Below are 21,180 nucleotides of genomic sequence, written 5' to 3'. Positions count from 1 at the left end.
AATCCTAAATTCAGGTCTCGTAGACTGTAATCAATATCTAATTTCTGTTTCTAATTTGGAATACTGCACTGGCTTAGGTGCACTGAGACTGCTCAGCAAGAAGCATTCAAGTTGCATGTCTTATATCAATAGCAACAACTACAACATTGACAATACAGAAAAGAAAGAAGAAAAACAAGGAAGTAAAGAAGGAAGAAAGAAGGAAAGAAAGCAAGAAAGAGAGGAAGGAAGGAGAAAAGAAAGCAAGTCCGTCTGTCTACTTCACTTACTCATTCACTCAATCTCCATCTCTATCTTTTCATGGGGGTCGTTCTTTCTTCTCTCTTGCTTTCTTTCTTCTTCCTGTTTGTCTTTCTTTCTTTTCTCTGTCTGATTTTCTTCCTTGCTTCTTTCTTTGAATTAGATTTCGTGTACGTCTTTCATTTTCGTCATTCCTTCTTCCTTTTCTTTCTTTCTTTCTTTCTTTCTTTCTTTCTTTCCTTTTTTCTGTCTTTCTTTCTTTCATTATTTCCTTCCAAGGCCTTCCTTCCTTCCTTCCTTCCTTCCATCCTTCCATCCTTCTTTCCATCCTTCTTTCCATCCTTCTTTCTTAATGTCTTTCTTATTTCCTAATTTCTTTCATTCCTAATTTCCTTCCTCCCTCTTTTCCTTCCTTCCTTTGTCTTCTAACTCACTGACTCACCCGTCTGGCAATGCCAACGAATCGTCCACCGAGGTCAGAAGTCTTGGCCTGAATGCACGCCTTGGCTGTCACGTGCACGTTCTCCCCGCGTGCTAGGGGAAACCGCACGAACAGGAAGGCTCCTCCGCTCTGAAACAATCAAACATTCAGGATATTTTAGAAGAAAGAAACCCACATTCGGTGGTGTTTCAGCCAGCGTAAACAGCGACTAATTTTTTTTCTTTTGGTTTTTTTTTAGGAGGGGGGAGGGGGGAGGATTTTCGGTCAATGCCGTTGCAGTGGTCCGAGACTGAAAGAAGCAAACAAAACTTAACGCTTTTTCTTGCAAAAAATACGGTGGGTAGATCACATGCTATGTTAATCCATGGAACGTTTGATACTAAATGACAACACACAACATTCACGGGCACTTTCACATATTGGTACATTTGTTCATTGTATTTGTAAATAAATAATTCCTGCAGTCAAGGGGTTGAGACTAAACTTGTTGTAATCACTGCCGTAATAATCATTGTCATCGTCATCGTCTTCGACGTCCGACCCCTCTGCTTCTTCCTCTTTGTCAACGCCGCCATCATCTTTATTTATCGTTATTGTCATAGTTCATCAGAGATTACAGCAATATGACCATACTCGCAGTCGTTGTTGTCATCGCCGCCATCATCTTTATTTATCGTCATTGTCATAGTTCATCAGAGATAGCAGCAATATGACGATACTCGCAGTCACCATCAGCATCTCGTCGTTGTAGTCATACACGTTACCATCATTATCGTCATCAAGCAATCAGTCAATCGATCAGTCAATAACAGAAATCATCTTCACCGAACAGTCTGTCAATCGATCAGTCAATAGCAGAAATCATCTTCACCAAACAGTTTGTCAATCGATCAGTCAATAACAGAAGTCATTTTCACCAAACAGTCAGTCAATCGATCAGTCAATAACAGAAGTCATTTTCACCAAACAGTTATTCAATCGATCAGTCAATAACAGAAATCATCTTCACCAAACAGTCAGTCAATCGATCAGTCAATAACAGAAATCATCTTCACCAAACAATCGATCAGTCAATAACAGAAATCACCCTCACCAAACAGTCAGTCAATCGATCAGTCAATAACAGAAGTCATTTTCACCAAACAGTTATTCAATCGATCAGTCAATAACAGAAATCACCCTCACCAAACAGTCAGTCAATCGATCAGTCAATAACAGAAATCATCTTCACCAAACAATCGATCAGTCAATAACAGAAATCACCCTCACCAAACAGTCAGTCAATCGATCAGTCAATAACAGAAGTCATTTTCACCAAACAGTTATTCAATCGATCAGTCAATAACAGAAATCATCTTCACCAAACAGTCAGTCAATCGATCAGTCAATAACAGAAGTCATTTTCACCAAACAGTTATTCAATCGATCAGTCAATAACAGAAATCATCTTCACCAAACAGTCAGTCAATCGATCAGTCAATAACAGAAGTCATTTTCACCAAACAGTTATTCAATCGATCAGTCAATAACAGAAATCATCTTCACAAAACTATCAGTCAATTAGAGAAATCATCTTCACAAAACTATCAGTCAATTAGAGAAATCATCTTCACAAAACTATCAGTCAATTAGAGAAATCATCTTCACAAAACTATCAGTCAGTTAGAGAAATCATCTTCACAAAACTATCAGTCAATTAGAGAAATCATCTTCACAAAACTATCAGTCAATTAGAGAAATCATCTTCACAAAACTATCAGTCAATTAGAGAAATCATTTTCACAAAACTATCAGTCAATTAGAGAAATCATCTTCACAAAACTATCAGTCAGTTAGAGAAATCATCTTCACAAAACTATCAGTCAGTTAGAGAAATCATCTTCACAAAACTATCAGTCAGTTAGAGAAATCATCTTCACAAAACTATTAAGTCAATTAGAGAAATCATCTTCACAAAACTATCAGTCAATTAGAGAAATCATCTTCACAAAACTATCAGTCAATTAGAGAAATCATTTTCACAAAACTATCAGTCAATTAGAGAAATCATTTTCACAAAACTATCAGTCAATTAGAGAAATTATCTTCACAAAACTATCAGTCAATAACAGAAATCATCTTCACAAAACTATCAGTCAATTAGAGAAATCATCTTCACAAAACTATCAGTCAATTAGAGAAATCATCTTCACAAAACTATCAGTCAATCGATCAGTCAATAACACAAATCATCGACGCGCAAAGGATTCTCATCAAAGCGCGGTCTCTGTTCGGTAATCCATTACACAAAGGTAATCCATTACACAAACTTGACAAAGATAATCCATTCACAAAGGTAATCCATTACACAAAGGTAATCCATTACACAAAGGTAATCCATTACACAAAACCAAGCATTAATTAACTGAAGGGTTGGGTGGGGGAGGGGGGTGGGGGCATGTGTGTTTAGAAGGAGGAGGAGCAAACAATTCGTGGGTTTAGGAGGGGGAGGGGGGGTTGGAGGTTCGTGCATTTTGCTCGAGTTGTTGTTCTTTGATCCTTCATCTACAAAGGCAACAATGATTTTGTTGGCGCTGTTCTTTGTTCAGCATACTGAGTGAACTGGGGTATGAGTACGGGTGGGGGGGGGGGGGGGTGGCTAGAATTGGCTGCGAACTAGGGTATGGAGGGGGGTGGGGGTAGACCATATTTCCCTGGTGTTCTTTTTGTATCATACTGAGTGAAATATACTAATATGCTGCGAACCGGGATGTGGAGGGCGGAGTGTGTGGAAGGGGGTATTTCCCTGCATCAAACAGCCTTTGCCATTAAATCCACTTCTTCAAAGACACGAGCGGTGCGCTACTTTTAACACCGCTATGTGTAAGGCCGGAAAATTACATCTGCGCAGAGTCAGCGGCACAGACGACGCACTGCATAATTATTATTGAGGTAATTCTTCTTTTTTTTCCCGCAGCCCGCTACACGTTGCGTGAAATGAAAACAGGCCATGTACTCGTCATAATCCCTATTGCAGCATGCAGCGCCGCTGACTCTGCGCATGTGTAATTTCCCCCTAATGAGTGCAGCGTAAGCATTATGCAGCGGATTGGGGGGGGGGGGGGGTATTTCCCTGCATCAAACAATATTCTACATCAAGTACTTGTTCTGCGCTATGACGTCATGTGTTGTCAGGGTGAAGTAAAGGACAGCTTTTGCTTGCAGTTATTGCCCTGAGGAGAAAATGATGTAAACGCATACACTGGCGTAGATCTTGGTCCATTAATTGATCCGTCAACAGTTACACATGAAAAAAGGTTTCGTTCTGAATCTACTATGATTTACGAGATGGGACAGTTGTATGAGATGCGTGTTTGTTGTTGTTGTTGTTGTTGTTGTTGTTGTTGTTGTTGTTATTGCTCATATATGTGTGTGTGTGTGTGTGTGTGTGTGTGTGTGCGTGCGTGCGTGTGTGCGTGCGTGCGTACGTGCGTGCATGCATGCATGCATGCGTGTGTGTGTGGGTGTGTGTGTGTGTGTGTGTGTATTGCGCGCCCGCATCCAGGACTCAGGAATCAGGAATGTTTTATTTCAGGCCATAGCCCATAAATAGGGTGATACACAATTACAAACAGAAATGCATAGAAAACATGTTAGGCGCACAGGCAATCTGCTTTAACGGGTCAATCATAATGTATATGTAAAACTGGAACTCCTCCACGCACTTGCACTCTCACGTGCACTGTACTGATTTACAATCACCCGCACCTACGCAAAGTGACCATCCCCTAATTATATACATATACAGATTCTCACACACATAAAGTTGAACGTGTGAACAAATCCATCTGACGAAAATACTGGTTTTCCTTGACAGGAACGTAATATAACTGTACACTTCCCACAGCTCAACCAAAAACAACTTCTTTTTGTTTTTTGGCCTTAAAACAAAAATGGCCAAGCTCTTCACGCCCACACCCGCGCCCGCGCGTGTTAGATTTGTTTTCTCCATTTCTTCTCTACGGTCCTTACTTTTATAGTCTTATCACACGAACGCGTTTCTCCCTAACACTGCTCATTAAGTCTTAGCTCGCTGCACAGAGTGTAGGAATGGCCTTTATTTGCGATCCATATATGTGGGCTTTATGCTGAAAAAAACATACAAAAAAACAAGTTTTGTTCGTTAGTTGATATACCTCGTGACTTATCATGTGGAAAAAAAGTATAGCGAACGAGTAATTAAACAAGCTAACGAACACACAAACGAGTTATAATTAATGCGCGAGTGCACATAAACGCATACTGGCGTGTGCCTTGCGCGCGCGCGCACGCACGCACACACACACACACACACACACACACACACACACACACACACACACACACACAGAGTATATCAGCCACTTACAGCTTTAAATAGTTGTATACAATTGACATTCAATCAAAAGTGCTCTCTCAGTGCACTCTACGGGGGGTCTATATTTTAGAAGCTACATTTACCAGGTAGAGTACCAGAGCAGCGTTTTTCTTCTTCAAAAGCAATTAATAAATCAACTCTTTCGCAATCCTTGACAGTACTGATTTAGTCAAACAACACAAAGCCCCATCAAAAGTAAGACCCAAAAACCGTCAGAGTTTATGTGCACACGAAGAGTAACTTGAAAAAAAACCTTTTTATTCGAGTTATTATTCCGGGGTATGCTTTTCCTTAATTAACTGCGGTAGCCTACTCTTGGACTTTAATGCTTTTGTTTGTTTCTTGTGTCTCGGTTCTTTCAGTTGTAGCCTAGTTACTATGGACTGCAAACAGGAAATACGGCAATGGAAACCGATTGAACATCATGAATGGCTGTTGCCTATGACGTTTTCTCTCTCTTTGTGCACTCTCGTTCACGCGTAGCAATCACAAGCGCTACATTTATAACTACGATAGAAGGAAAATGGGTCGCCGCACACACTTCCTATATCACTCGTACACTATCAACACCACCATCCTCTCCCCTCCTCCGCCTACGCCTTCATCTGAAACAGGTTCTGGCACTGGCCGAACTTTCTGCGACACGGCAGAAGAATTTTGCGACCATCTACAAAACAAATGTATGCAACAAACCCGAATCCTGAACAGGCAAATGCTTTGTGTACAGTCCTATAAAACACACATACGTGCGTGCGTGCGTGCGTGCGCGCGTGCCTGCGCGCGCGCACACACACACACACTCACACACACACACACACACACACACACACACACACACACACACACACACACACACACACACACGTTGGTCTAAAAGCGCCAAAACGTGTATCAAAATATATGTATATCTACACTTTCACATACAATTGTAAATTTCAAGTGAATATTAATTTTAAGCACTTACTGCTCAGAAGAGTAAAACGTCATTATGTTCAGCGCCTGTGTAATGCCAGCCTTTTAGACACATTAATAAATTCTGCACACTGAATGACCCGATCACCACAAAGGAAGGCCACCATAGACAAAACAATAGTCAATAGAGTAGTACGCAGGCTCAAAAAAAATCATAATTAAAATCGCTTGTTCAGCGGCTATGTACGTACGTTTGCAGTTTATCGATCACCTCGGAGGCTTAAACACGGGCATTCATTTAGCTTTTCTTTCCGGATTTATTTTTAGTCCTCTAAGATTCTACTTGTACATCGATCATTTCTGAGGTTTAAACCAGGGTGTCCTTTTATTTTGACACCCTAGTTCCACTAGCTCTAAAGTTAAAACAGAGACGTTCTCTCTTACTTTTCTCCCTGCTTTTATTTTTGCACTCAGGTTCTGCTAAAGGAATGGATGATTTCGTTCTTACCACGAGTGTTGTAAAACAAAAGATAGACTGTACTCAACTATGCGTGGATAATTCTACCAGGACCTCCGTTCACGCTCTACAAGTCCTTAACATCAGATCGATGTGTGGTGTAGATCTGTGCCAAAGTGTGTCACGCGTTTCATTCATTCTGGTAATAAAGCACGGTCACGCATGTCTGTGTTGCTACAGAAAAAATGTGCGTTGCTTAAAAACAAACACAAAACCAAATACTAGCAAAAGAAAGGAGGGAAATGAAATGAAAACACACTGACCTGTTTAAACCATACTTAGCTAATCAGTTTCCTAGCCACCTGTATACCTGCGTGTTTGCATGCCTACCTAACAGTAGTGCCTACTTACTTATTCATAGGGGGCCCGGGTAGCTCAGGTGGTAGAGCACTGGACACGGGTCAACTTTATGTGCAGACCCAGAGACGGTATCCATCTCCCACCCCCGTGTCACCACAATGGCACGTTAAAGATCTTGGTCATTCTACCATAAGTGCAGATGGCTGATACCACCTAAACACGCAAACATCAAAAAGCCGTGAGGGCGTAAAACTCGAATCGTATAAACCAATGCATGTCCAATATAGGCAATTAAGACCTGACGGACAATAAGCCCCTTAAAATTTACTTTTGTTACTACTTATTCCCCCCTCTGCTTCTTTACCTCTGTAAACTTGTAGGGGTAGTTATTTTTCGATAATGACCCAGCAACCAAACAAATAACGACCCAGCAACAGCCTGAATCCTCGATAGTGCAATGGGTTGAGAAGTTGTTCTGTTTCGGTACTACTTTTTGCGACTGAAAAGTTCCGAACGCTCTAACGAGCAAACAATACAAACATACCGCATTTAAATTAACAACTACAGGCCTGAACACATGAATCTTCATATAAAATCCATGAGTTCGGTTGTTTTCTGAATCTAGATTTGCCGTGCTCAAACGTTCATCACAAGCAATTTCCCGCAAGGCAAGTAACTCATACTTTGTCTAGCGACAAGAGTAGTTCCCCTTCTTTTCACTCAGTTTCTTCGACAACAGACTGCAATCCGACGGTCAGTTTTCAACAATATTTCATTTAATAAACAGATCACACGCAACCAAATGCACACATCTCATCAATTTTAACAACATAAAGCGGTTTCATACACTATTTTCCCCAGAAAACTGAACTTCATACAGTTTTTAACGTTGGAACACGGGTGCAAAAGTTCGTCTGCTAGTCCCATTTGACGAAAGAACATTATCCTAAGCGATACCAAAACATATACAGAACACACAATATCTGCCTTTGCCGCCACAGCAGAATAACAGCATATCTGTGTACTTGATTTTAGTCCAAAATAGGAAAACTGACAAGAAGTGTTAACAGAATGGAATGATTTGCACGGAACTATACAACCGCGCATTAATCGATCGCCTGCGCAGGTTGACTGGTTGAGTGAATAGGATTCGATCAAACTTTCGCAAAAAACCTCCTCTTTTCTTTGAATAACTGAAGAAAGGAGGAATAAAGAGGTTACACACCTCGTCTCAGTGATTATAAAAAATAATGGTCTCAGTTCGCGGTCATGAAAAAGCTCGCTAAAGCTCGCATTTTTCATGATCCGCTAACTTCGACCATTATTTTTAATAATCACTGAGACTCGGCGTGTAACCTCTACTTATTCACCAACCTACTTAACCAAAATATCTAACGATTTATCAAAATTAGCTGAATAACTGCCTGACTTGCGTACCTGCTTATTAGCAAGACTGCTTATAGTGCCTATACTGACCTGTCCACCCACCTACTTAACTGACTCACTAACTAAACAAAGAACAAACGCACTAACTAACGAACTATCTAAATAAATCACCAACATATAGTTCCCCTAATGGCTCTTATGTTACCAGCTTAATCATTGTACAACAAAGGTTTTAAGAGCAAAAAAACAACACTTTTGTCACACAAAACTTTTACTCGTGCTTATGTGTATAATAATGTCATTGTAAAGCGCTTGGAGCTTCCAGGTAAGCGCTCTATAAGTTTCCATTATTATTATTATTATTATTATTATTATTATTAATATTATTATGTTAGATTGGATGTACAATAAAAGTTCGATGTTAAGACCCTCAACACTTTTACTCGTGCTTATGTTAGATTGGATGTGCAATAAAAAGCTCGGTTTTAAGACCCTTAAGATCTTTTACCACCTTTTTTCTCAGCTTTTTTCGTCATAAACTGCACAAATTCACGTTCATTTCAAGATCCAGGTTCCATGGATTTCTGAAGTTCTTAAAAGTGATGGATTATTCTATCGTATGAACTCTATCTGGTTTAATGCTGTATGCCAGTCACTCAATTTGAACACAAACTGTGCTGCCAAGCCGATATGAAGTAGATCTTCACGGTAACTAAACTTAAGCAGAGTGTCAAACTATTTTGCTGTAAATGAAACCTTGTTTTACTGGAGACGACCTAGTTCTTTACACCGGCGCATTTCACAATCCGAATTAGCAGAATGTCCGCTTAATAATAAATGAACACAGTTCTGTTACAACTCAGATTTACGAGAGCGTTCAATGAGGTCTGTTTTTTCTGGCGTAGTCATGTAGGCTAATGATCTCGAGAACCTCTTCGTTGTGACTTAGCTGTGACGTCCCAAATCGCCGCCTCCAATCTCTCCCCCTCCCCTTTCGCCCCCTCCCAAATTGCCCCCTCCCATTTAATGCTAGTTATCCGTGACCTTTTTTTTTTTAAAGAGCTTACTATGAATACAGCCACCATCGAATTAAAACCTTATAATTATATGCTTGAAAGTGCCTCAGAAACATATGTCTTCGATATCTGTGCTGACAGACAAAGCGCAAATCACACTCTGTACAGAAAGCAGTCAGACTTCATTACACCCCCGGTATAGGGGTGTGTATAGGATTCGGTCGATGTGTTTGTTTGTTTGTTTGGGTGTGTGTTTGTGTTCGCATATAGATCTCAAGAATGAACGGACCGATCGTCACCAAACTTGGTGAACAGGTTCTATACATTCCTGAGACGGTCCTTACAAAAATTGGGACCAGTCAAACACACTGTTAGGGAGTTATTGGTGGATTAAGATTTTACAAGGACTTACAGAGGGACATATTAATGTCAAAGGGAAATAACCTTCTCAGTTGGTGGCAGTGAGAATGGTTATTTCCCTTTGACCAACGGGGGTGTTTTTCCTACCTCGGAGGAATTTCTTGTTTTGTAATGTGTCCTGACGGTGGCAGTGGCCTAGTGGATAAGACATCGGCCTCCTAATCGGAGGGTCGTGCGTTCAGTTCAAATCCCAGCCGCGGACGCCTGGTGGATTTTTCCGATCTCCCAGGTCAACTTGTGTGCAGACCTGCTAGTGCCTTATCCCCCTTCGTGTGTACACGCAAGCACAAGACCAAGTGCGCACGGAAAAGATCCTGTAATCCATGTCAGAGTTCGGTGGGTTATAGAAACACGAAAATACCCAGCATGCTTCCCCCGAAAGCGGCGTATGGCTGTCTGAATGGCGGGGTAAAAACGGTCATACACGTAAAAACCCACTCGTGCAAAAACATGAGTGATCGTGGGAGTTTCATCCCATGAACGAAGAAGAAGAAGAAGAAGAAGAAGAAATGTGTCCGAGAGGAAGAAGCAGCTTCTCCCGTGTAAGCGTGTAATAGCCTGGACAGATCTACACGAGAAAAAATGTGTGGGGGCTCGGTAGCTCAGTTGGTAGAGCATTGGCAGGGATGTTGCTACAAATTCATACCTATAGGACAAATGTCCTGAGTTCTTCAGCATCAATAGGACATTTGACCGCTTTCAGAAAGTGTAATAGGACATTATGAATTTGCGCCAAACAGCTTATAACACATTCCATGGAATTGTTCCAAAGTCATGCGCCCACACACACACGCACACACACACACACACACACACACCCACGCGCGCGCGCTGTAGAACACACACATAATATAGTAAATACATCAACACAGTGTGCGTATAATGTTGTATTTGTTTAGTTTCAAAGAAACCACAAAAAAGAAACCAACATGAACAACTTCAGAGCTCGTACTTTGATTAAATACTGCATGATTTGGATAAAAGTTGACAAACAAAATGATCGGTTTGATCTAATGCTGATCTTTTGCAGGCTTTAGTTTTTTTTCAGCGGCATAATTCAGTGCTTCGTCTCGTATCGAAAACAAAAGCAGACTACAAATTTAGTCAGTTGGAGTTGTCTCCCGTACTCCTGTAGCATGCACTGATCTAAAAATAATCCACTATTTTTAGATCAGTGCGCTGCACCGAGACGGTTATACCCAAACGGCGCATACCGCAAACGGTTCGGGAATTCCCGACAAAAGAAAAGATCCGCACGCGGCACTGACAACTTCAGTGTCAGCTGAACACGAGAGCGTTCGGTCTTTTAGAAGATTTGTATCTTGAAATGAAAATTAACGAATATCGCGCTGTCCGAAGGAATGGAGTACATATCGGACAATGACCACGCTCAGGCTAAAACGATAGGACATCTGACCGACATGCGGCAATGTGAATCGGACATTTGGGGATTTTCATCGTTATATGTCCGATGTCCGACGCCTAACGACATCCCTGCATTGGACTTGTGATCGGAAGCTCGCAGGTTCGAATTCGGGCCGGGACGGACACAGGTCAACTTTACGTGCAGACCCAGAAAGCCACGGAAGCCATGTGTCACCCCCGTGTCACCACAATGGCACGTAAAAGACCTCGGTCATTCTGCCATAAGTGCAGGTGGCTGAATACACCTAAACACGCAGACACCTGGGTAGCGCGACTCCGTTGCTGCTAGCTTTCCACTGGGAGGAAGAGACCCGAATTTCCCTGCGATGGGACAATAAAGTAAAGTAATGAAAATGAAAAAAAAAGAATTAAACAACAGCATCAGCAAAGAGATTATGGATGGACTCACCTCAGCCACTATGACGTCACAGTCCAGACCTTTGTTCACACCTTTAGGGTTCCCCTTCACACCGACCTGCAGACCCAGAAAGCCACGGAAGCCATGTGTCACCCCCGTGTCACCACAATGGCACGTAAAAGACCTCGGTCATTCTGCCATAAGTGCAGATGGCTGATACCACCTAAACACGCATACACTTGTGTTTCTCGTCAATAGCCGTGAGGGCATAAAACTCGAATCATATAACCCATATCTTGTCCTTAAGAGGCTAAATATTTAGCCTGTAGGACATAAAGCATTCTTTTTTTCCAAGAAAGGTGTTGGCCTGCGTGCCATAACTCGCCACAATATGTTTGAATGACAACAGTGTATGTGGGGAAAAAACACCCTTTCTTGTGTCTAGACTGGATCTTCGATTCCCCATTCGTACGCTTTTAACGAGAGCAAGTATGCTCAAACATTCAAGGAGACGGTACACAGATCGGCCGGTTCATTTTATCTGTTGTTGCTTTTTTCTGCGGTTTAACATGTTTTATTCCAACCCAAATGCCGATATATCAAACAATGTGAAGCGATTTTAAACAATGTACACAGATCGGCTGGTTAATTTTATCTGTTGTTGCTTTTTTCTGCGGTTGAATGTTTTATTCCAACCCAAAACCCGATATATCAAACAGTGTGAAGCTTCTTCTTCTTCTTCTTCTGCGTTCGTGGGCTGAAACTCCCACGTGCACTCGTGGTTTGCACGAGTGGAATTTTTACGTGTATGACCGTTTTTACCCCGCCATTTAGGCAGCCATACGCCGTTTTCGGAGGAGCAGTGTGAAGCGATTTTAAACCAGGTTCTTGGCAGGGAACGACTCTTTCGAATTAAAATTGATTTGAACAGTTGAGTATTCAGTGCCAGCCCGTGAAGTGATCATTCCAACCATGAATATTGTATGGGACGCTGCTGGTGTCAGAACAAATTAAGTAAATTTGCTCACGGCAGTTGCCTGTGTGTTCCACTGCATTCACCTGGCTGTAACGATTTCGTGCTGCTTACTTTCGTGGCTACACAAGAAAGGGCCACAGCAGTAGGGATGGGTTGAGTAAAGAGAGGGGTTTGCTGGTTAGAAACTAAAACAACATTTATAACAATAAAACAGACGAATGCAGACAAAAGAGACAGACGGACGAGTTCCCCGGTTGTGGTATAGGAGAGGGGGGGGGAGACGGAGGGGGGGGACGGAGGGGGGGTGGAGAAGGAGGGGAGGGGGAGAAGGAGGGGGAGAAGGAGGGGGGGAGACGGAGGGGGGGAGAAGGAGGGGAGGGAGACGGAGGGAGGGGGGAGAAGGAGGGGGGAGACGGAGGGGGGGAGAAGGAGGGGAGGGAGACGGAGGGAGGGGGATGAGGGGGAGGGAGACGGAGGGGGGAGAAGGAGGGGGGAGAAGGAGGGGGAGACGGAGGGGGGGAGAAGGAGGGGAGGGAGACGGAGGGAGGGGGGAGAAGGAGGGGGGAGGGAGACGGAGGGGGGGGGGGAGAAGGAGGGGGGGAGAAGGAGGGGGGGGAGAAGGAGGGGGGGAGAAGGAGGGGGGGGAGACGGGGAGGGAGACGGAGGGTTGGGGGCGGGGCTTTGTGAAAAGGACCCATGTGAGACGGATAATTCGGAGGGAGGGGGTATCGGACAAGGAAGAAAAATTTAAAAAAAAGTTTAAATTAGAAAAACAGCCTTGCATCTACGGTGGTCTTTTTAATGTTCAGTTTTACTTCTACCGTTTTCTCTTCTGGGGGATTTTGAAATTTCAGGAAATCTGGCAGTATGCAATTTTTCAAATTAGGAATTCCTTATTTGGTAGTGAGAACTTCCATCCATGGTTGGAACACTGACTTGGGAAGGGGAAGATACGGAACAGAAGCAACGATACCGACTATTGGACATTTTAGACAACCTGGACATGCACATTGTCAATTAAACATATATAAGTAAAAACTGTCTGGCACACGGAAACGGAGAAAACAGGCAGACAAAAATGGATAAGAGTCAACAAAGGGATGAAAGAGGGAAGACCAGAGACTAAAAGACAGAGGTCCGGAACCAAAAAGCATCGGCTGCATGGAATCAGGCGGGGGTATAAACTATAATATATACCCGATTGTTTGGTTTTCGAACGACCAGTACCAACGTAAATTTTGAAATGTAGATTCATCATTTGTGTCTGAAAATGCCTGGACAGGATCATACTCGTATCACCAGAATGTAAGCTTCACTCGTTCCATATTCAACAAGAAATTCCTCCGAGGTAGGAAAAACACCCCCGTTGGTCAAAGGGAAATAACCATTCTCACTGCCACCAACTGAGAAGGTTATTTCCCTTTGACCATTAATATGTCCCTCTATAAGTCCTTGTAGAATCTTAATCCACCAATAACTCCCTAACTGTGTGTTTGACTGGTCCCAATTTTTGTAAGGACCGTCTCAGGAATGTATAGAACCTGTTCACCAAGTTTGGTGACGATCGGTCCGTTCATTCTTGAGATCTATATGCGAACACAAACACACAAACACACAAACACACAAACAAACAAACAAACACATCGACCGAATCCTATACACACCCCTATACCGGGGGTGTAACAATAATTAGATAAAAGGCATAACTGTCAGACAGAAAGACAGACAAACATACATGATATAATGATAAGGATACGATTTCATACAAACTGATGGACAGACAGACAGACATGATATAAGTATAAGGATACCCTCATGGAATCCTGATAGACAGACAGACGGACGAAGCAAATTGTATTACTTTTTCAATAGGTCCTGTGCATGCTACTTTAACTACATTCTTCCACACAACCCTAACTCCCTAACAAAACACTGCATGCAATATTCCACACAGTACTCCCGCAGGTGATCGTTCCAATCTACAGTGAAAAGCACCGAGGTTCAATATCACCATAACAGCCCACCCCACACCTAGTACCTATATCCCTGTGCATGCAGCACACATACACACACTTCATTCAACGCCGAGTAACTGTGCCAGAAAAGACTTCGACGTTTCTTGGAGTGTCATGTCTCTCTTTGACTGTCGTTAGGCGACGAGACATACCCCGTTACAATGAGTGCATACTTTCGCTGAGAGTTTAGATTAATGGTTTGTATCGTGACACCCTGTAATTTGCCAAACAAATTGTTCAGATTCTAACATCCGAGCTACGCTTAAGACGAACATTTCATGTGAATGAGGTAACGAATGCTTGATCGACATATGTCTGACAGAACTTTCGATGTCTTGTGCTTTTGGTGTATTTACTGGTCCGAAAGCGTCCCAGGGCTCTACATTTACTTATTTGCACCTCTGATCACCTGCACTAGTATGTAATAAACACAGACACAAACACACACACACACCCACACACACACACATACACACATACACACAATCTGTCTGTCTGTCTGTCTGTCTGTCTGTCGTTCTGTCTGTCTGTCTGTCTGTCTGTCTGTCTCTGTCTCTGTCTCTCTCTCTCTCTCTCTCTCTCTCTCTCTCTCTCTCTCTCTCCTCCCCTCTCCCCGTTACGTCGACTTCTTCTCAGCCATTTTCTATTCAATGTTTCCCGGCCAGATTAGACTATAAATATCTTATCCCGGATTACATACAGGTTGCAACTTTGCAGACTAATCGAAAAGTTCCCAGCTGAGATAGAAAAGGGCCGGGTGATTTGCATTCAGGTCTCATGCATCAAGCCAAATCGATTTCTATTCTGTCAGACTAGACTCTCTTTGAGTAAGGAAAGAACCGTATAAGTACTCGTACCTGTAACATTGCTGAGTGATGATTCTTAAGCACGAGTAGATGAGTCTCTTTGTTTAAAAACAAACGTGTCACTACGGCCTATATACATAAAATTGAAATATAACAAATAAAAATTGAAAATCGAGCTGACGTCTCTCTGCTGCTTTAAAAGATGATTCTTAAGCTCTTTCGTTTGTACCCACAAATGCTATCACACACACACACACACAAACACACACACACACACACACACACACACAACAACAACAACAGCAACAGCAACAGCAACAACAACAACAACAACAACAACAACAACAACAACAAAAACCCGTGTTTGTGTGATAAGACAACAACAAAAGTCCAGCCATTTACAGGCACAGCTATAATAAACTCAAGGCCTGAAAATATCGTATAGTAAAGAAGAAAATATTTTGACGCTGTTTGCCAAGGGACTGAAGAAGTTACGGCGTCCCAAACAGAAATGACATTTTGGCCTGTCGAAGCGCATGGGGTCAAGTAGCCTACTTAGTAGCTGCTTGTATGCGTCATGAATTTGCTTTTATTTCCCTTTTCGGTGCCGTAACAAGACATGTTCACATGCCGATAAGCTCTTGCATAGTACATCCAAAACACACAAAGGAATCAATGGTAAAGGCACAGTTTATGGAACACAACGTGCGGGGAGAAAACAAAATCCCTATAAAAGATGGATGAAATACAACGCACTATCGGATCTGCGCTAAAGGCAGGTGTTCGTTGAATGTCTCTTGGTTCCTAACTGAACATTATCCCTTCTAAACCGAGAGACTGGCACCGACGAAACAAACATTCCCCCCTTCGTGTACCTAATTTGTTCTTTACGGTTGTTATTAGACACACTTGTTTTCAGGTAAATGCCCTGCAATCAAGAGTCTTATACATATGCGAAGTTTCGTCGATTTTTTGTATGCCTTAACTAAACACGCACCAAAACAGTCAGACAGAGAGGCAAGCAGACAGGTAGTCAAACAGGCAGGCATGCCACAACACACACACACACACACACACACACACACACACACACACACACAAACTTACCCCGTGCTGAACGAGGGACTTGGGAACATCAGCTCTGGCCAGCCGCGGGTCAAACCCTCCCGCGATGGTCTGACCTTGACCGTAACCGTCAAGCTGCTGACCTTGACCGTAACCATCCAGGTGTTGACCTTGACCCACAAACATCCTGGGCGACTCCCGGTCAAGGTCACGGTCCCTCTCCCAGGGCGGGAGCTTCTTGGGGGATCCGGGAGGCTGCTGCTGCTTCTGGACCCAGCTTGGGTCTGTGGTGGTCTTGCGCGGGGAGAACTGCTCCGGCGGTTCCCACTCCAGCTCCCATTCACAGCGCCTGGCAGGGCCGTCCACATAGGGGTTGTAGAAGGCGGTGCTTTCGTTGCCACGGGCCGCGGCGATGCCGCTGACGCCGATGTACTCGTTGCCGCGCGGAGAGATGTGTCTGTTCTCCATCCTCCTACGGTCCACCTCGGCCTGGATCTCCTGGCGCTCTACCAGCGGCGGCATGCCGTCCAGGCCTCGCGTTTTCTCGTACTCCGACATCTCAACTTCGCGAAGCTGACGCACGGTTTGAGGCCCTCCGGCGAGCTCGGCGGCTTCCTTCCTGTCGTGGTTGATGCGAGCGCCGTTCGGGTACAACTCGCGTTCTTTCCGCTGATCCTCTTGCTGCGAGAGCGTCGGGTGATTGCAGACTTTGGGCGGGTAGCCGTGGTAGTTATGGTACCACGCGCCCTCCGGAGTGCGAAGAGGTTTACGGTGAGCCATCGGGGACTCACGGGTCGGCTGTCGTCACTCGAGCTGCGCGTGCGAGAGACAACGCGAGGGGTTGATTGGCTGATTAAATTCTTCTTGCCAATTCCAGTGTCCCAGGTCGGATGATTGGCAGCTGAATCCTAGCTTCCTCTTGTCAATTATGCTGTTCAAGTTCGTGGATTTTTTTCTCTGACTGTTTTTTTCTCCCTTTATTTCTTTTTCTTCTGGATGACTGCGCTACCCGTTGTCTGGCGACGTATAATGGGAATCTCTGAAACGTAAGATAGGTCAGCGAGTGTTACTGCCAACTTATCCGTGATTGATCGGTGTACTTCTAAGACAAGGTCTTTGTTATACTTCTGTGGTTGGAGGTCACTATAAGGGCAAGATAATTCCGCTTGTCAGAACTGTGTTTTCTGTGGGGTTAATGGTATGGTAATGCTCGTGTGTGTAACGTGGTTTAGGGTCGTGTGTGCAGTGTGTGTGTGTGTGTGTGTGTGTGAGACAGTGGCAATTTCACTTTCTATGTCTATGTCTCTGTTTCTGTCTCAGTGTCTGTATGTGTGTCTGTGTGGCTGTGTGGCTGTCTGTCTGTCTGTGTCTGTATCTCTCTCTCTCTCTCTCTCTCTCTCTCTCTCTCTCTCTCTCTCTCTCTCTCTCTCTCTCTCTCTCTCTCTCTCTCTCTCTCTCTCTCTCTCTGCCAAACCCTATGATGTCTTTCAGTGGACCTAACTTCGCGTCAGACATCAATAAATAGCCGTAGGTAAATCTTGTCCACACATTCTACGACTCCTAGACTTATCAAAACAGCAGTGAACAGCACACAAAGTTCTCTTGCCCCTAATTTCACACCCCTTGTGCTCCTTTCTTGTCACCTCAAAGTATATTTTGGCAATCATTCTAGTGCTACAGACAGGCATAAGGGACATGCATTTAGCCTATTTACACTATCAATACGTACATGTGTGCGTGTTGAGACGACAGCTATTGTGCCCCTTATTACACACCCCTTTCTCAAATGTCATCTCAAAGTATCATTTGGCAATCATTCTGCCACAGACAGGTATAAAAGGCATGCACATAGTCTGTTTACATTATCAATACTTACATGTGTGCTTGTTGAGACGACAGCTATTGTGCCCCTTATTACACACCCATTCTCCTCGTTTCTCAATTGTCACCTCAAAGTATCATTTGGCAATCATTCTGCCACAGACAGTCAAAGGGAACATGCCTATAGCCTATTTACCCTATCAACACATGTGTGCGTGTTGAGACGACAGCTATTGTGAGCTACGGTACTTGGCCCTAATGCACTGTGCTAATAATACTGAGTGTAGCTTTCGCGGAATATTCTTTTTTACGGGGCTACTGGGGGTAGAGAGGATTTTGTTACAGTCCTAATGACTGTGTTCCGACGACTGGTATTTCTTGGGCCACGCCTTCTCTGATATTCCTTGCCAATCTCAGTCCAAGCGTGTGTGTAAGACATAGAACACTTTATTATCTCAACGAGGAGAAACTCACGTGTGGTGTGTGTGTGTGTGTGTGTGTGTGTTTGTGTACGTACGTGTGTGTGTGCGACTGTGTGTGTGTGTGTGTGTGTGTGTGTGTGCGTGCGTGAGTGAGTGTGTGTGTGTGTGTGTGTGTTCCGTGTGTGTGCGTGTGTGGCGTGTGCGCGCGCGCGTGTGTGTGTGTCTGTGTGTGTGTCTGTGTCTGTGTCTGGGTGTGTATTCGTATGAGAGAGATTTCGGCTACTGTAGCTAAGAGGTGGTGTTGCTCTCTCTCTCTCTCTCTCTCTCTCTCTCTCTCTCTCTCTCTCTCTCTGTTGGCTTGCATTGCTATCAATATAGTACATTTTACGTGAGGTCACCCTCCGGTCCAGTCAAAACTGTAGCTTTGCCGCAAGAGCCTCCTATCACATGAGGCCGTACATCTTGATCAAATTAATAGACAGCTGGGCCAGTATGCAACAGTCGAAGTTACAGACTTTAGTCCGGAATAAACTGTGCACTCAACGCAGTTTTTACCGGACTATAGGTGGCAGGACTGGGTGGCCGAGTGGTAACGCATTAAAGATCCCACGATTGACAAAAGGGTCTTTCCTGGCAAAATTGTATAGGCATAGATAAAAATTGTCCACCAAATACCCGTGTGACTTGGAATAACAGGCCGTAAAAAGTAAATATTCGCCGTAATGGCTTGAGATTTACTGGCCGATGTGAATGCGTGATGTATTGTGTAAAAAATTCCATCTCACACGGCAGAAATTAATATGTAAATCGCCGTGAGCTCTTGTGAGAAGGGGCGATTAATAAATGTCCATTATTATTATTATTATTATTATTATTAACTCCACTCTTGCATACCAGCCATGGACAACATGGAATGTCCCTTTCTTGGCGGCGTTTTCTTGTGGAAAAGGTCGTTGATGGCAGGTACCACTGCTCAATCACAGACTATTTCTTATGTTTGGGCTGTCATATCAGTCGGGTTTTTTTTATTTTTTTTTTAAGAAAGCCAAGACCATTTCTGCATAAAGGTCGAAGAGTTGAGAAATAATAACTTAAATGTGATGGAAACAACAAAATCAGCTAAAGTGTTATGGCCAGAATTAGTCTGTAGACGAGAGTGGAGAGCTAGTCTAGTACTTGTGACTCGTATATGTATTTTTGTCTCCATTTCTGTTATCACTATTTGCGTCAAACATAATGTGGTAGATAGGCCTATACTCTCGGTTTTAAGCTAAACTCAAACACAGAGAGGTTGAGCAAAGAACAGCTCTACCACAGCTATCATGTTTCCCTTTCCTTTCTTTCTCTCTCTCTTTCTTTCTACCTATCTTCTTTTTTTCTCTCCTTTTATTGCCTTCCTTTCTTTAAAAAAAAAGAAAAAAACTCTTGCTTTCTTATCTGCTCTTACCCCTCGACACCTTGAACACAGATTACGACTCAGCGCTTAATGAGTCAAACTAAAGTCAGATCAATCGTATTTCAGCCACAACGAATAAGCCTCACACGCACGCACACACTCGCACTGTACCCTTCTCTTCTATCTCTCACTGCTATCACTTCTACGACTCACCTTTGCACGGTAAAGTTACAGAAATCAGAACACAATCAGAAGCTTTCGCTGTTAGCAAGCGGGAAAAATCGACAAACACTTGTCAGTTTCTCTGTACTCGCCGCCACCACCACGAAACACACGGATCGATAATTCATCGATATTGCTCACCACCCTCACACTGTGAGAAAGATAAAGAAAGAAAAAAATTGCCCGCACTGCTTGCTTTTATGTTATGCAACGGCGTTTGTTTTAAAACCTCTTCTAATCCGATCAAATGTGCAGCATGAATTTTCTTCTTCAACAGAAAAACCTGGCTGGTTTGTTTCACACCCAAAACTGACTCGGGTGGATACTGTCATGACGACAGCTGAGAGGGAATGGAGAAAAGAGAGGGACAGATAGGTAAAAGGGGGGGGGGGGGAGGGGGAATTGTATAGAAGGCCGGGATCTATTCAATTTTGGCAGGGCTCGAATTGAAGAGAAAGAGAGACCAGTTCTTGAAAATGTCAAGAGACTTTTTTTCGCCTGCTCCTGCCATTCAGTGTTATTTACACTACACCTTTTTTCTTTTACCTGTGCTTCTCCTACACGTCGTTTTAGTTTGCTTTGAAATATGCCTGAAAAGGATTTATTACAACAGTTATTGTAGTTGGGGCGTTCGTGGTTTTGTCATTAGTTGAAGAGTTGAAACCCAAACTGGTGATTTTTAATTTTGATAACCATTGTTAAAAGAAGTGTTACCTTGATGGAACACGTAAAATAAAAAGAATGTTTGAAGCATGACTGATTTTTCGAGACATTCACACGTTTTCTAGTCCCATTTTGTTCCAGGGTCTCTAGCTCTGTGTGTGTTTTTCTCTGCGTCTCTCTCTCTCTCTCTCTACATCAGCAGTTCTTTTTAAATGCTAGTGTTTTCATGTTTAAAATGTACAACCATGAAACACCTTCATACATCCAAGACCTGTTTGAGCGTCCTCCTGGTAGAGCGAGGCTTTTGAATTATACGCTACCGCTACCACGCATTGATTTGTATAAATCTAGTTTATCCTACTGGGGATCGCTTGTGTGGAAT

General features: G+C 43.3%; 1 protein-coding gene across 1 annotated transcript in view; it reads right to left on the bottom strand.

Annotated features, from left to right (window-relative positions):
* The window catches only part of LOC138964717 (uncharacterized), a 30,681-nt gene extending 10,220 nt beyond the window's left edge, over positions 1–20,461 (bottom strand). The window contains exons 1-3 of the mRNA XM_070336752.1: positions 20,127–20,461; positions 16,317–17,313; positions 683–811 (exon numbers count right to left, since the gene is read on the bottom strand). Of these exons, the coding sequence (XP_070192853.1) occupies positions 683–811; positions 16,317–17,054 (867 nt within the window). The 5' untranslated portion in view covers positions 17,055–17,313; positions 20,127–20,461. The remainder of the gene's footprint in view (positions 1–682; positions 812–16,316; positions 17,314–20,126) is intronic.
* Between the last annotated feature and the right edge of the window lie 719 nt (positions 20,462–21,180).

Source organism: Littorina saxatilis, linkage group LG1 (genome assembly GCF_037325665.1).
Source record: "Littorina saxatilis isolate snail1 linkage group LG1, US_GU_Lsax_2.0, whole genome shotgun sequence".
Taxonomy (NCBI): domain Eukaryota; kingdom Metazoa; phylum Mollusca; class Gastropoda; order Littorinimorpha; family Littorinidae; genus Littorina; species Littorina saxatilis.
Note: the sequence above shows the minus strand (reverse complement) of the source record. Positions and strands in the feature narration are given on the sequence as shown.